General features: G+C 37.0%; 2 protein-coding genes across 2 annotated transcripts; both read left to right on the plus strand.

Moving 5' to 3' along the window:
* The first annotated feature begins 1,816 nt into the window (after positions 1-1,816).
* Positions 1,817-12,085, plus strand: EMB2734 (ARM repeat superfamily protein). Its single transcript, XM_088223497.1, has 20 exons — positions 1,817-3,201; positions 3,676-3,879; positions 4,455-4,559; positions 4,653-4,718; positions 4,789-4,953; positions 5,137-5,211; positions 5,295-5,449; positions 5,746-5,881; positions 5,991-6,060; positions 6,164-6,291; positions 6,413-6,469; positions 7,119-7,304; positions 7,397-7,489; positions 8,545-8,630; positions 8,721-8,787; positions 8,861-8,927; positions 9,006-9,142; positions 9,827-9,918; positions 10,006-10,072; positions 11,344-12,085. Exons 1-20 carry the CDS (start codon positions 1,972-1,974, stop codon positions 11,500-11,502), a joined length of 3,345 nt encoding a protein of 1,114 aa, XP_088079623.1. The 5' UTR covers positions 1,817-1,971; the 3' UTR covers positions 11,503-12,085.
* A 655-nt stretch (positions 12,086-12,740) lies between these two features.
* On the plus strand, positions 12,741-14,441 carry LOC148253634 (ethylene-responsive transcription factor RAP2-11). Its single transcript, XM_088223499.1, has one exon. It carries the CDS (start codon positions 12,790-12,792, stop codon positions 13,525-13,527), a length of 738 nt encoding a protein of 245 aa, XP_088079625.1. The 5' UTR covers positions 12,741-12,789; the 3' UTR covers positions 13,528-14,441.
* The last annotated feature ends 252 nt before the right edge of the window (positions 14,442-14,693 follow it).

Genomic DNA, 14,693 nt, shown 5'->3' on the forward strand with positions numbered 1-14,693 from the left:
AATTTTTTTTATTATCCACTCCCGATGCTTGCGCGTACTTACACGCGCAAATCACGTTAGTGCTAATACCAGATCTGGGCCCCGCAATTCACGCAAGTTGACTACAAGTTTACGTTACGGGACTGCGCGTGAGATTTGTAGCACCAAAAAATCAAAAGGGACGAAGCGAGAAAAAGGCGATCAGAAATGGGACCCACTACGATCCCTGACACCCCCCCCTGAAAATATTCGCATCGAGAGCCGTCAGATCGCTGCCTCCGCACGATAAGACCTGCACGATAAACACACCGAATAATTATTCCAAATTTCGGCCGAATTATTAATTTATTTTATAGATTTAACTAAAACGATTAATTAATTTTCCAGATCTAACTATCAACCTCGAAAGAATCTAGGAACGTTCGATTTCAGTGCGTCGGCTAATCGGACGGCTGTGATTCCCGCTCTCGTTTAATAACGAGTGAGTTAGGTAGGGACGCACGTGGTAGCGTAATTTTGCATTTTTTTAAAAAAATATATATATTTTTTAAAGTAATTTGATAAATAATTAAATTATTGAATTATGTGCTTCTTGAATATATATAGATATATTATTTACATTCACACCCATTCACACCCATTCACACGTGCCTATATTTCATGCGTTATAAATGGGCTATATTTTTCTCTTATGGTTGATATAATTGGGCTAAGTTAGATATATTTATAATACATGGGCCCAAAATAATATCTCGTCGGTCCAATATTAATATTATAATAAAGTCTTACGAGCGAATTATTAAATTAATTTTTAAAATTTAACATTTATTATAATTTTTTTATTAATTAGTATTAAATTTTTTTTGTTATAAAATTTTATATTTAAAATAAATTAAATCATAATAAGTATAAAATTTTAATAATTTATTATATTCATTTTTATATTATTTAGCTTCGTATATTTCTCTAAGACTATACATTAAAATGTGACAAAATAAAAATAATATTTTAAAATGATGAGACGCCCAAAAAAAGTATATAATATGAATACTTAATCATATATTAAACAATTATTATTCGTTTTTAATTAAAACGGATAGAATCAAACGTGTTTATTAATTAGCTAGTGGCAATCACGTAATTAACGCGAACCATTGAATAAGTTATTATTATTTTATATATTTTGTCGTTTATTGAAGTTAATTTTGGTAATTATATAAACTTTTTTATACTCAATCATTGTTTATGTTTATATTTATATTTTAGGATTATATGTAATTGTCATAAATTAATAGTATTAAATTATATTTTATATTTTATAAATAAATATTTTCTTTTAAGTAAAAAATAATAATAATTTACTTTCATATATTATTTTAAAAAATAAAAATTAGTCACGTATATAATAAATAATATACTCGTAAATATAATTTCTCTACCCTATAAAAATAAGACACATTTTGTATAGTAATTTATATATTAATATTTTTTAATGAGTAATATGTTATAATACTTTAATTATATAAATTTAATTATTATAAAATATATATATTGTTTATTTATAATGTAATAGACTCGTTAATATTTAATTCAATTTAATTATTACGATTTTATTATTACAATTTTATAATAATTTAATTATTTATTATTTAATTTATTAATATATATTGATATATCATTGAGTAATTAATAATAAATGTGAAAGATAATGAGTTTAAAGCTATTAATATAAATTAATTAATTAAAAAAATATTAACCCACACTAATCATGATTAATTAAATATAGCTAATCAGGGTTTGCTTTGCCCTAATTACCTCCCTTAGTCTCTTCAATAAAAATCCCCAAAACCCTTTCCCTCGCTCTCTCTCTCTCGCGTTCTCCCAAACAACACTTTCTCTCTCCACACCCACACTCTCCCCCCCACACACACACACACACAGAGAGAGAGAGCCACCACATACATCCCCGGAAAACCCTAACTCGCCGCCGCCATGGACGCCGAGTCAACTCAGATGCAGCAAGCCCAATTGGCTATCATCCTCGGTCCCGACCTCGCTCCTTTCGAAACCCTAATCTCCCACCTCATGTCTTCTTCCAACGAGACGCGTTCCAGCGCGGAGCTTCTCTTCAACCTATGCAAGCAGACCGATCCCGATTCACTCTCCATTAAGCTCGCTCATCTTCTCCAGTTATCTCCTCATCCGGAGGCTCGTGCCATGGCCGCTGTTCTCCTTCGGAAGCTTCTCACCCGCGATGACTCGTATCTCTGGCCCCGACTCTCCCCCGCTACTCAGTCTAGCCTCAAGTCATCCATGCTTACCTGCATCCAGAGAGAAGACACGAAGTCTATATCTAAGAAGATTTGCGATACTATCTCTGAGCTTGCCTCGGGGATTATTCCCGATAACGGCTGGCCTGAGTTGCTTCCGTTTATTTTCCAGTGCGTTTCCTCGGATTCTCCTAAGTTGCAGGAATCTGCCTTTTTGATCTTTGCTCAGTTGTCGCAGTTCATAGGGGAAACCCTAATCCCGCATCTCAAGCATCTCCACGGCGTGTTCCTTCAGTGCTTGACTTCTTCCAGTAATTCCGATGTGAAGATCGCGGCGTTGAATGCGGTGATTAATTTTATTCAGTGCTTGTCTAATTCTTCGGACAGGGACAGGTTCCAGGACTTGTTGCCCGCGATGATGAGGACTTTGACAGAGGCTTTGAACAGCGGGAACGAGGCCACGGCGCAGGAAGCGCTGGAGCTGTTGATCGAGCTGGCGGGGACGGAGCCACGATTCTTGCGAAGGCAATTGGTGGACGTGGTCGGTTCTATGCTGCAAATTGCGGAGGCTGAGTCGCTTGAGGAAGGCACGAGACATCTGGCCATTGAATTTGTGATCACTCTCGCTGAGGCTAGGGAGCGGGCCCCAGGGATGATGAGGAAGCTCCCGCAGTTCATTAGCAGGCTGTTCGCTATCCTGATGAGGATGCTGTTGGATATTGAGGACGATCCGGCGTGGCACACTGCCGATAGTGAGGACGAGGATGCGGGTGAGACCAGTAACTACAGCGTTGGGCAAGAGTGTTTGGATCGGTTGGCGATTTCGTTGGGCGGGAATACGATAGTTCCTGTTGCCTCGGAGCAATTGCCTGCCTTTTTGGCTGCTCCTGAATGGCAGAAGCACCATGCTGCTTTAATTGCTCTAGCCCAGATTGCCGAGGGCTGCTCCAAGGTATTGAAAATCCGCACTAATCTTGTTGTTTTAGTTTGGCAATCTTATTATGATTCTTTTATTGCATAAGCCGTAATGTATATCTGGAATTCTAATCCCGTGGCCCAGAACTCTCATTCTCACTTAGTGAGCATCTAGGATAGTGTCTGTCTTACCAACGGTACCGAGTATTTATTTCTAGTAGATTTCTCCGAATATTATTTGTGATTGAGTACAAATAGTTGTGTTAATGTGGCTAATGGTCTGCATACTCTGCTTATTCTTGCCTTCTCAATTGCATTATCAGTAGTCTTGAGTTCATTTATATCAACCGTTTCTTTGTTTCACTTTAGTTTCTTGAACTAAACTTGATTGTAATGCTGCAATGCAGAAGAGCATTTCTGAAGAATTTCTCTTTCTTCTTTTTCGCAATCGGAAATAATTAAATTTCTCTCTCTGCATATGCTGATGCCAAGGCTATTTTATTATCTACAGGTAATGATAAAAAACTTGGAGCAAGTGGTATCTATGGTTCTAAACTCATTTCATGATCCCCACCCACGTGTGAGGTGGGCGGCTATTAATGCAATCGGGCAATTGTCTACGGATTTGGGTCCTGATTTGCAGAATCAGTATCATCAAAGAGTGCTTCCAGCGCTGGCTGCCGCCATGGATGATTTCCAGAACCCTAGAGTACAGGTCAGTCAAAGGCATTGAACATTATACCACGTGGATCACTAGTCATTCATTTAATTTCCGAGATAAAGAGTTTCAATAGATCTCCTTCATGTGACATGAGTGTCTTTGTCACTAAGTAAGACACATCTTTATGAGCAAGTTAGCAGTTCTATTAAATAGCTTTGGTTGTGCCCCCGTAGTTCCAAACTGATTTCTGGTACGAACTTGAGCCTAACATTGGTATACAATGAAAAGGCCAAGATGTGAGTGATTTGTCCTTGTATTATATGGTTAAAAGAGGGTAGTATCAATCTTTGGTTCAAGTTAATATTTGTAAATCCATTGCTGGAACTATTTGGGTTTGTTGCAAAGTTGAGTTTTGTTTGCTTTTCATGTGCTTGAATTGTCTTTTTGGCTTCTAATTCAAGCTCTTGGCCTCCTTGTTTATGTTCTTATGAATATTATTTGCTTTATGGGTTACTGAATGGCCTGCTCTGTGAGTCTATACGTACTCAGTAACTTAGTACTTCTTCACTGTTCAATTTAAAATTCGACAATTATAGTTACCTATTTTATGCAATCTGCTTATCAAACAGGCGCATGCTGCTTCAGCTGTGCTCAACTTCAGTGAGAACTGTACTCCAGAAATTTTGACGCCTTATTTAGATGGAATTGTGAGCAAGTTGCTTGTACTTCTACAGGTAATGATAGATCAAACCATAATTCAAATACTTCTACTCATACAATTCATGAGTATTTATATCTACTCTGAATGTCACATATATATTATGCAGAATGGAAAGCAAATGGTGCAAGAGGGAGCCTTGACTGCATTGGCATCAGTTGCTGATTCATCTCAGGTATTCCTTCTACAGTAACCAATGTGTTTCTTTTCATGAAAAGACATGTCTAATATTATGGGATTTGCAGGAGCACTTCCAAAAATACTATGATGCTGTTATGCCTTACTTGAAGGCTATCTTGGTGAATGCAACTGATAAATCTAATCGCATGCTTCGTGCCAAATCCATGGAGTGCATTAGTTTGGTTGGAATGGCTGTTGGAAAGGATAAATTCAGGGATGACGCTAAGCAGGTAAGTGTTTTATCTACAAATTCTCTTGGACAAACCTCTCTTTTCTTGACTTGTTCTTTACATTGTCCTGGATAATTAGATCTGGTGAAAAATCTTTAAGGTCTTTAGCTCCTTTTAGTTTGACTTTACAATTGGGTTACTATTTTGGAAGAATTTGAGTCTTATCTTACATCTACTGCTTAGGTTATGGAGGTGCTTATGTCCCTGCAAGGATCTCAGATGGAAGCTGACGATCCAACAACAAGTTACATGCTACAAGTATGGTTTTCATCAATAAGAATGTGCAATGACTGTAAATGGCAGATTCATTTCTTCGTAATAATTAATTTATAATGTTATAGGCATGGGCTAGACTTTGCAAGTGCTTGGGACAAGATTTCCTCCCTTATATGAGCGTTGTCATGCCATCACTACTTCAGTCTGCTCAACTTAAGCCTGACGTGACCATCACATCTGCAGATTCAGATAATGATATTTATGATTCTGATGATGACAGGTTCGAACTTCTTTGTGGCACTGTAGTTAATAGTAATAGGACTCACACACTTCTTGGTTTAGATGCTAGATTGAAGCATTTGTTAAATTGGGATGTTGGTTAACATAGTAGGATCTTTTCTCCCTCTGTCTGTATGGGTGCAAACAGCACCATTTCACCATAAACCTGAGAGTGCATTCTTAACTTACCCTTCATGCACAGTCTAATATTGTCTTAAGTTCTATCTTATGTTTGGATCATAGAAAAACTTTTTCTCTATCAGGTTTTAGTGATCTTGTGAATTTTCTATTTTACAGTATGGAGACCATTACGCTAGGGGATAAAAGAATAGGAATCAAGACTAGCGTCCTGGAGGAAAAGGCTACAGCTTGCAACATGCTTTGTTGCTATGCTGATGAGCTGAAGGAAGGATTTTTTCCATGGATTGATCAGGTTTGTTTCATCTAGTAATCTTTGTGTTTTCATTCATTTAGGAATATCTTTGTATTTTTAATTTTTTCTATTTAGTAATGCTACAAAGAGGATGAATTTGTTGATTTAGGTTGCTCCCACCATGGTTCCTCTTCTTAAATTTTATTTCCATGAAGAAGTTAGGAAAGCAGCTGTTTCAGGTACAAAACTGAATTAATCCCCCCACCTCCTCACTTTACCAATCTTATTGGATTGGTTATAAGACTTCTTTTAATCAATGGTCCAAACTCTTTGTTTTACTAGCCATGCCGGAGCTATTGCGTTCTGCAAAATTAGCTGTAGAGAAAGGAGTTGCTCAAGGGCGCAATGAGTCCTACGTGAAACAGCTGTCTGACTACATTATTCCAGCTCTAGTCGAAGCACTTCATAAGGTCAATGTTTGATGCTTCGTGCTTTATGGGGATTTCTTGTTTGTGCTTCAGTTCTGTAATTCATCACAAAGGTGATGCTTCTCATATGTGACAAAAGTATTTTATTTGCCTTTTTTTGCAGGAACCTGACACAGAGATCTGTGCAAACATGTTGGATGCAATGAATGAGTGCTTGCAGGTTTATTTATATACCCCATTACAACACAATTTCTAACTCATTCTGCTTCCTGTCTGCTGCATATGTTTAAAAAGACTGTATCTGTGCTTTTGAATAATTCTGCACTGATGCCTCATCATGAAACTGTCCTGGCAGAGCCAAGGATTTGGCTTGAAGTTGAGCAGCAGTTCTTGAGTAAAAGAACTCTTTAATGTTTTTCAAAGTAAATGAACAAAAGCTTGAGAAGAATAGGATTTTCAGCTGATGTTTGTTTTCATGCTTTTAGTTGATATATGAACATGGATGAATAAATATTTTTTGTCCATTCAATTCTCCAACTGAAAATTTCCTTCGACTAGTGACGGGGTTTATAAGTAATTTATTTACAGTACGTAGTCTGAAATGAGGGGTTCTAGCTTTTGTCTTGTTGGATGTTCTCTACACGGAGGCTCATGAAAAATATCATTCCCATTTAGTTGGTCCAAATACATGGCTCTTTTTTCACTTTCTGCTCTTTTCTCCTTGTTTGGTTCAAGCTGTGGATTCCTTGAAAAATTGCTAAGACCCCTTTTCTTGATATGTATGTGTGTGCATGCGTACATGAACATATATGCAATTATATTCATTCCAAACTTCATGACCAAAATCTTGCAACTTGATTGTATTCCAGATCTCTGGACATCTTTTGGATGAAGCCCAGGTCAGATCCATTGTGGATGAGATAAAGCAGGTGATCACAGCTAGCTCAAGTAGGAAAAGAGAAAGAGCAGAGAGGGCCAAAGCTGAGGATTTTGATGCAGAGGAGGGAGAGTTGATTAAAGAGGAAAATGAGCAGGAGGAAGAAGTCTTTGATCAAGTTAGTTTCACTAACTAAGAATATTAACAAAAGAGTTCAATAATTCATGTTATCCTTTCACTCCCCTTCTTAATGAATGCTTCTTTTTCCAGGTAGGGGAAATATTGGGAACTTTGATCAAGACATTTAAAGCTTCCTTCTTGCCTTTCTTCGATGAGCTGTCTTCTTATCTTACACCTATGTGGGTAAGGTCTCATACAAAGAAGCTTCTGTTTTTTTCTTTGTTAAGGTCCTCTTTTCGTAGCTTTGTTGTGACGTTTATTAACTAGCTTCACATTATCTTGGGCACACAGCTTTGATTGTTGATAGTCTCTAGATTATGTGCCTCCATAAAACTCAGCATATTGGGATTGCTTAAAAATGAGCTTAAAGGCAGTAGGTGCTGATTTAAAAAAATTACATGTTAGGATTAAAGTGCTTATTAAAATATGAGGTAAAGGTGGCCGAAGATGTTAAGAATACATGATTTGTGCCGATATTTGCTTAAAACAAGTATACAGAAAGTCAGGATTGTGTGAAGATGAAGTAGGGAGGAGTCATGTTGAAGGACATTGCTTTTTTTTTTTTTTTTTAACAGCAATGATATGGTGGTTGATTAATGAATATTAAGTTAGAGAATTAATTAAGGGGTTTATTTGGAAAAATTGCAATCTTACAGGGGTGGACTTGTTTATTTTTTTAAAAAAAAATAGTGCAGGGACTTGTTTAAGTAAAAGTGTATAGCACATATGCCATTTAGCATTTTTAGCCTTTAGAAAATTTGCAAGTATCAAAAGAGTGAAAATTTATTACTTAGATGAAAAATATCTATAAACTCGTAAAAAAAGTTGAGTGTAGTGTTTATTTTCTCCCTGCTTGAAGGTATTTTTAAACACCTAATGAAGCATCCTCCTTATATCAAATACCAAATGGAAGGGCAAATCTAAAAAAGGGCTTAGATTTATTCGTAAACGGGAAAGCAATTTAGAAAAGCATCTTAGTCAAGTAGAGGTCATATGTTATATATTTTCTCGTAATTTTTTTTTTGTAATTTTTCCATTACAAAGTTTTTATTTCCTTTATTTTTTCGGCAAGAGTATTTCATTCTTATTCAGTAGAAGTCCATTTGAAAATTGGGAGGTACAATTAGTGGATGTGATTTAATTATGTGGGATTTGGAATATTGTATTCATGTGCAGCTGATTGTTTATATTTCTTGTTTCCTATGTTTTCTTTGCCTTCTCTCTCTGGGGCTTTTCAGGGTAGGGATAAGACAGCTGAAGAACGAAGGATTGCAATTTGCATCTTTGATGATGTTGCTGAGCAGTGTCGTGAGGCAGCTCTTAAGTAAGCGTGCTCTGCGAAATCATGTCTTCATATTAATTATCATCATCATGAACACTTATGTAATTCAATTTTATCATGCATATGGAACAGATATTATGAAACATATCTACCCTTTGTATTGGAAGCGTGCAATGACGAGAATCCAGATGTCCGACAGGTTTGCTTCCCTTAAGCTCTACTTTTTTATTTGTATAAGTTGATTTCTAACCAAATTGCTTGATTTGTTCCAGGCAGCTGTGTATGGGCTTGGAGTGTGTGCTGAGTTTGGTGGATCCGTTTTCAAACCTCTTGTTGGAGGTAAATGTTGCATTATGTCCTGAATGAATAAATTTTTGGTATTTTGTATTAATTGCATCCATTTGTGGTTTTCTCCAGAGGCTTTATCAAGATTAAATGTTGTTATAAGGAATCCTAATGCCCAGCAACCTGAAAATGTGATGGCATATGATAATGCTGTTTCTGCCTTAGGAAAAATATGCCAGTTTCATCGTGACAGAATTGATTCAGCTCAGGTATTGAAATATTTCCTTCTTATCTTTCATGCATGTTGATGATTTTGTTAGTCACAGGAGTCCATGTTTAGAATACATGAAATAGATTCTTATATTGGATCTTTTGAATGATGGTGTATTATCACATTCTCTGTACTGCTATGTGCCTCGCCTGTGCCAACAACAATATCTAATTCAAGTTCTAGGACAGGAACATCTACCACCCTAATTTTAAACTATCATAGACATATACATTGTTTTTCTTGTATATTTTATACATATGCATATGTCTTTATTGTGCATCACAGTTTATTTTCTTAAATGCATTAATACTTGCGAAGTCTTTATATATTTTGTTCATAAGCAGGGTATCTTGTATTATACCTCATAAAGATCTTTTTCATGCTAAAAGAAATATGAATACTTACAAATTGTCTCTGTACAAAATAAGCATAAGAAACACCTCCTTGGGTTTTGTATATTATGCACATGGATTTTTTTCTATGAACTTCTTAAAGGCGGTGGCTTTACACAAAAGCTAAGTATGCGGCTCCTCCTTGGGGTGTGTCTGTGTTATACATCACTGGTTTTTTTCTTGTAAAAAATGTATGAAATGTATAATATGTTTATGCACAGGTATACAAAATTTCTCTTGCTTAGTTAACTGCCGATTTGGTTGGAAGTAAAATCATCTGGTGTTTGTAGGTTGTTCCAGCATGGTTAAACTGCTTGCCAATTAAAGGTGATTTAATTGAAGCCAAAGTGGTTCATGACCAGCTTTGTTCCATGGTTGAAAGGTAATAATGATTTCAAGGTTTTTCTCTGATTTGCACGTACTTATTTCTTCCATAGAATATTAATCTAGCGTCCAAATCTAACTGCAGACAAGACACGGAGCTTTTGGGCCCTAACAATCAATATCTTCCTAAAATCGTTGCCGTATTTGCTGAGGTTTGATTATTATGAGTTCAATAACCAGTTTTCTTCCTTTCCTGTAACTTTTATGTTTCTTGTTAAATCACATTGTTTATTATGTTTGTCCTGATAAATATAATCAAATGGATTACGCTGGATAACTTTGTTCTTCTGGGACTTGTGCTGTTCTACGAGGTTGATTTACTTTTGACATGGCTCTAAGTCACAAATGACTTCGTATTAGGAAACTATGAGATGTCACAATCTTATGAATTGATATTAAAGAAACCTTTTTTTTATTTATTGAAAGTGGTTTTGGAAATTTTTAATTCCTGTATCTCCATAGTGCTGTTCCCCACTTCAAGATTAAGCATGCAACAAGAATGATAAGAGACCTAACAGATTCGTCAGGCCTGTGCTCTGTTGTTTATATTTTAGTTGAACTAAATTCCTGCTTAGATATGCATTTGTGCTAAACCAGTGCTCCCAAAGGCCCTTTAACCACCATGTTTATGTGCCTTACTCCCCTCATCCAGTAATTGTGTAATTTTCAGTGTAAGAGTTGGTTTATAAACAACTAGATGCTTTTTTTATATCAGAAATGCATGTAGAATTTACACAAGCACATAGATATAGTATTAAGTATAGACCTGTGTACAATGTTCTTGAGGAAAGATCCTTTCATGATGATGTAGATATAAATTAATTAAGTAGGATTTTAATATATTTCAGTTAAGGCCTCAACTGTGGAGCAAAAAGAAACATGTAGCAAAGGATGACTTGCCAATTTGGTAGTATTCTTTGAATCCTTGCTGGAGAATAGGACAATAAAATAGTTGGCGAGTCATCCTTGCCACATAAGTACCCCTTTTATGCTTGCTGTCAAGAATGGACAAGTCATCATCACCATCATCACTTTATATATAATGCAGTCCAACTAGCAATGAGTAAAAATGATAATCAGAATTGGCTGTTGACAAATGCTTCAATGTCGGGCGAAAGTGGGAGATACTTAGACGGCTGTACCCGGTCCGAAGAAAAGAGGGAAGCTAAGCGGAGTATTGATTGAACAGAACCCGTGAAGGGTTATATAGATAAGAAAAAAAAATAGTGGATCAATGAAAATACTGCATTATATATATCTTGGATCCAGGCCAGTGCCATGGGATGATGAAAGACATGCTATGGATGATCTATGCACACACACACAAAATACTTGTGTGTGTATATATATATATATATCTATTATGTACAAAGAGCTCTACATAACAAAAATTGCTGATCTACATAACAATCATTTTTTGCAGGTTCTGTGTGGTAAAGATCTTGCAACTGAACAAACTGCAAGTCGAATGGTCAACCTACTGAGGCAGCTTCAACAAACATTACCACCTGCTATTTTGGCCTCAACTTGGTCATCCTTGCAGCCTCAGCAACAGCTTGCACTACAGTCCATCCTCTCGTAGTAGTATATTGGCTGACAAGAAGGGTTTTTGCGTGCTTTGTTGAGTCTCAATATCCAGTTCGTGTTTGTTGAGGCATGTTTGTTGCACATTCTTTGCCCTAGATATGGTCCGAAGCTTCATGGTTTTTTTAGCAACAAGCGATCGGTTTGATTGAGCAGGGGAATTATCATTGCTATGGAAAGCTAAATGAATCCCTTCTGTAGAATGTGTATATTATTGATTGCTATTTATTGTTGGGTATCGAGTCTCGGGTATTTAGCCGAAAAAAGGGAGGGGAGGGGGGGTTTATTTTATCTGCTAGAGAAGGATATCTGTCAGGTGTGTGATTTGCTGAGTCTTGCCAGTCAATGCTTGAAGTGGAGGATTGTCGGGGAGACAATTCTTTTGGCAATTTTGGTCCCTGTTGATGTTTTGTCTTTTAAATTTTATATACAAACCTTTGATTTGTGAGTATACTACATGAAACTGAATTTTTGGATGGTGATTCTTTGATCACGTTTGCAATTTTGATCTTAATAAGCAATAAAAAAAAACAAGGGGGTCCGATCGCGATGCATTCAGTGTTCTACCCTCTTTGCCATTACTCGATTGATTTGCCTGGTTTCACTTGTTCATATTTTTTCTTTCTCAGGAGTAATATAATATTTGGTCAGTTATATTCCTCATTTAGTTGTGTCTTTCATTTTGATGGTATTTCAACTTCAAACCGTATTGATCAAATTCATACTTCGCACTCATATACATAAACACCCACATAATATATCGCTTAGAACTCTCTCTCGAGAGAGTCAACTGAGTGATGCTGGGGGACACAGACATGCTCCGACATCTTTGTCGAAGTAAATAATGACGAGAGATTCCACCGAATGCAGCTCTCACCATCTTCTTTTTGGATATAACCAGTCGTATTATACCGTATACGCTTCCATCCCAAATCAATCAAATTTGAATCTTGTCTCTTGACGTCAAAATATTCTTCTTCTTGGAAAATGGGTTGCATGTCCCGGTAGAGAGTAGAGCACGGGAAGGAATAAAACCAGAGCATCGACAAACATGCTTCCAAATCAACATCGAGAAGCCAGTCATCCCCAAAACCAAACAAAACTGAAAAATCTACATGCTGACAACACCAACCCAAGACGAGCTACCCACTACCCACTAACTCTGTAATAATATATAATACATTATCAACACATATATGTATATATATATACAAAGCCCCCCTTGAATATTTTTCTTGTCCGCAACCCACATTCCCCTTCACTTCTGATCTCCAGCTGACGACCAATGGATGTTCGGCAGAAATATGCTGTCCCTGCCGATAAACAGAATGAGAAAATTAGCAAAAACAGCAACACCAGACCCTGCAAGTACGTTGGGGTGAGACAGAGGCCGTCTGGTAAATGGGTTGCGGAGATCAAAGACACTACGCGGAAGATTAGAATGTGGCTCGGCACTTTTCAGACGCCGGAGGAGGCGGCCCGTGCTTACGACGAAGCTGCTTGTCTTCTTCGCGGTTCTAATACTCGGACCAACTTTTCCACTCACGTCTCTGCAAATTCCCATCTCTCCTTGAAAATCAAAAAGCTTCTCGCTCAGAAACAGAGCTCGAAACACTGTGTTACTCCCACAAAAACCGACGTTAAATCAAGTAATACTGCGCCAACTGATCGAGCGTCGATTGCCACTGCTAGTGTATACAATAGGTGTATACCTACAGTCGGTGGCGTGAAACAAGGAACCCTCACGGGCGATGATGGAGCTTATTACAGGCCGGACTTGAGCAGCTGCAGTAATAATGTTGGGGAGCTGGTCGACGAGTCATGGAGGATTCAGACAGGTGGGTTTGACGATGGTCGGGTTCCATATTCGGAAGGGTTGGGAGGGAGTGATCAAGACGATCACATATCAGCATCGTTATACAACATGAACGGAGCGAACGAGTATTTGGAGATTAACGGTTACGATCCAACCGATCCTCTTTGGGATCTTCCAACCCTCTGCCATTTGTTCTGCGCTACATGACGTGCTTCGAATTTTTTATTGTCTGCCGAGTCATTTGATTTTAACACGACATTGTGAGATAGAACCAATACGCTGCTCATACTATTACTTCTCAATGATTATTTCTTTCTAATATAATCCAGCAGTTGAAATACGTCTCCAAAATATATTATCTCACCATTTCCTCGTGAAAAATAATAACATAGTTTTCTTGTTAGGTATTTTTCTCAGCTCAGATTTTACCTTGGTTTTAGAAAACAAAAAATCAGAACTGTTATCATCAATGTCAGAGCAAACTGAAGCAAAGTTTTTTTGTTTGGTCGGCCTGTGCATGATATTTTCTGATAAAGGGTGGCTGATGCATGATGTAGACATTATATATACATACATATATATATATATATATATGGAGCCTCGAATGGTCCAAGTCCTCAGAATCTTTGGGTTCGTGGAATTGTCCTTGTAAAACCAGAAGGCAAGCCGACTATACGAGATACCCAACTTTTCATCCTGTATCAGGTCTTCAGATTCACTCTTCCATGTGATCACCATATTACCATCTCAATCTCAGACCCTGTTCTTATAAGATTTTTTTTTTTATTTTTATCACTCCTCTGACCACTTTGTGATTTCTTTATGGGTTATTATTAAAGACTACAATATTTTCTTTTTCTGATTTTTTCCACAGCAATTTCTAATTGGTGGAAGAGAGAGTTTGTTCGTTGTCAGAATTGATAACTGGTGGGTCAAGTTTTCGTCATCCTAAAAAATATTTTTTTTTTTGAAGTTCCAGTTCAGTCTAACAGGTGTGCTTCTACTGCTAGGGACAACCCTCATCCATGTCGTTGTATGTATGTACCTCTAGAAGAGTGTGTTATTGCAAGTTTTGAATATACAAGTCATGATTTGGTATTTGAAGACAAATAGAAACTCAGCAATTATATAACTAATCCAATACCACAACAGTGTATATACATACATTATTATATACATAAGCATGCTACGCTAATCCAATACAAACAACCCCGGGCACAAAGAAGAAACCCAGTATTCAATTCAAGCAGATATCTGAACCCAACAATGTTCAATCCAATATAGAAACTAAATTCCAAGTATGAGACAGAGAATATGTCAAAAAAGAAAAAGGTAAGAATGAGAGCATAAAATTCATCTAGCAACGAGGGAGG

This window comes from Carica papaya, chromosome 6 (genome assembly GCF_054855325.1).
Source record: "Carica papaya isolate Zhongbai chromosome 6, ASM5485532v1, whole genome shotgun sequence".
Classification (NCBI taxonomy): Eukaryota; Viridiplantae; Streptophyta; class Magnoliopsida; order Brassicales; family Caricaceae; genus Carica; species Carica papaya.

Coding starts and splice junctions, on each gene's coding strand:
- EMB2734 (XM_088223497.1), top strand. CDS start 1,972: ATGGACGCCGAGTCAACTCAGATGCAGCAAGCCCAATTGGCTATCATC. Junction 6,061..6,163: donor TAGGAAAGCAGCTGTTTCAG/GTACAAAACTGA, acceptor TTGTTTTACTAG/CCATGCCGGAGCTATTGCGT. Junction 6,470..7,118: donor CAATGAATGAGTGCTTGCAG/GTTTATTTATAT, acceptor ATTGTATTCCAG/ATCTCTGGACATCTTTTGGA.
- LOC148253634 (XM_088223499.1), top strand. CDS start 12,790: ATGGATGTTCGGCAGAAATATGCTGTCCCTGCCGATAAACAGAATGAG.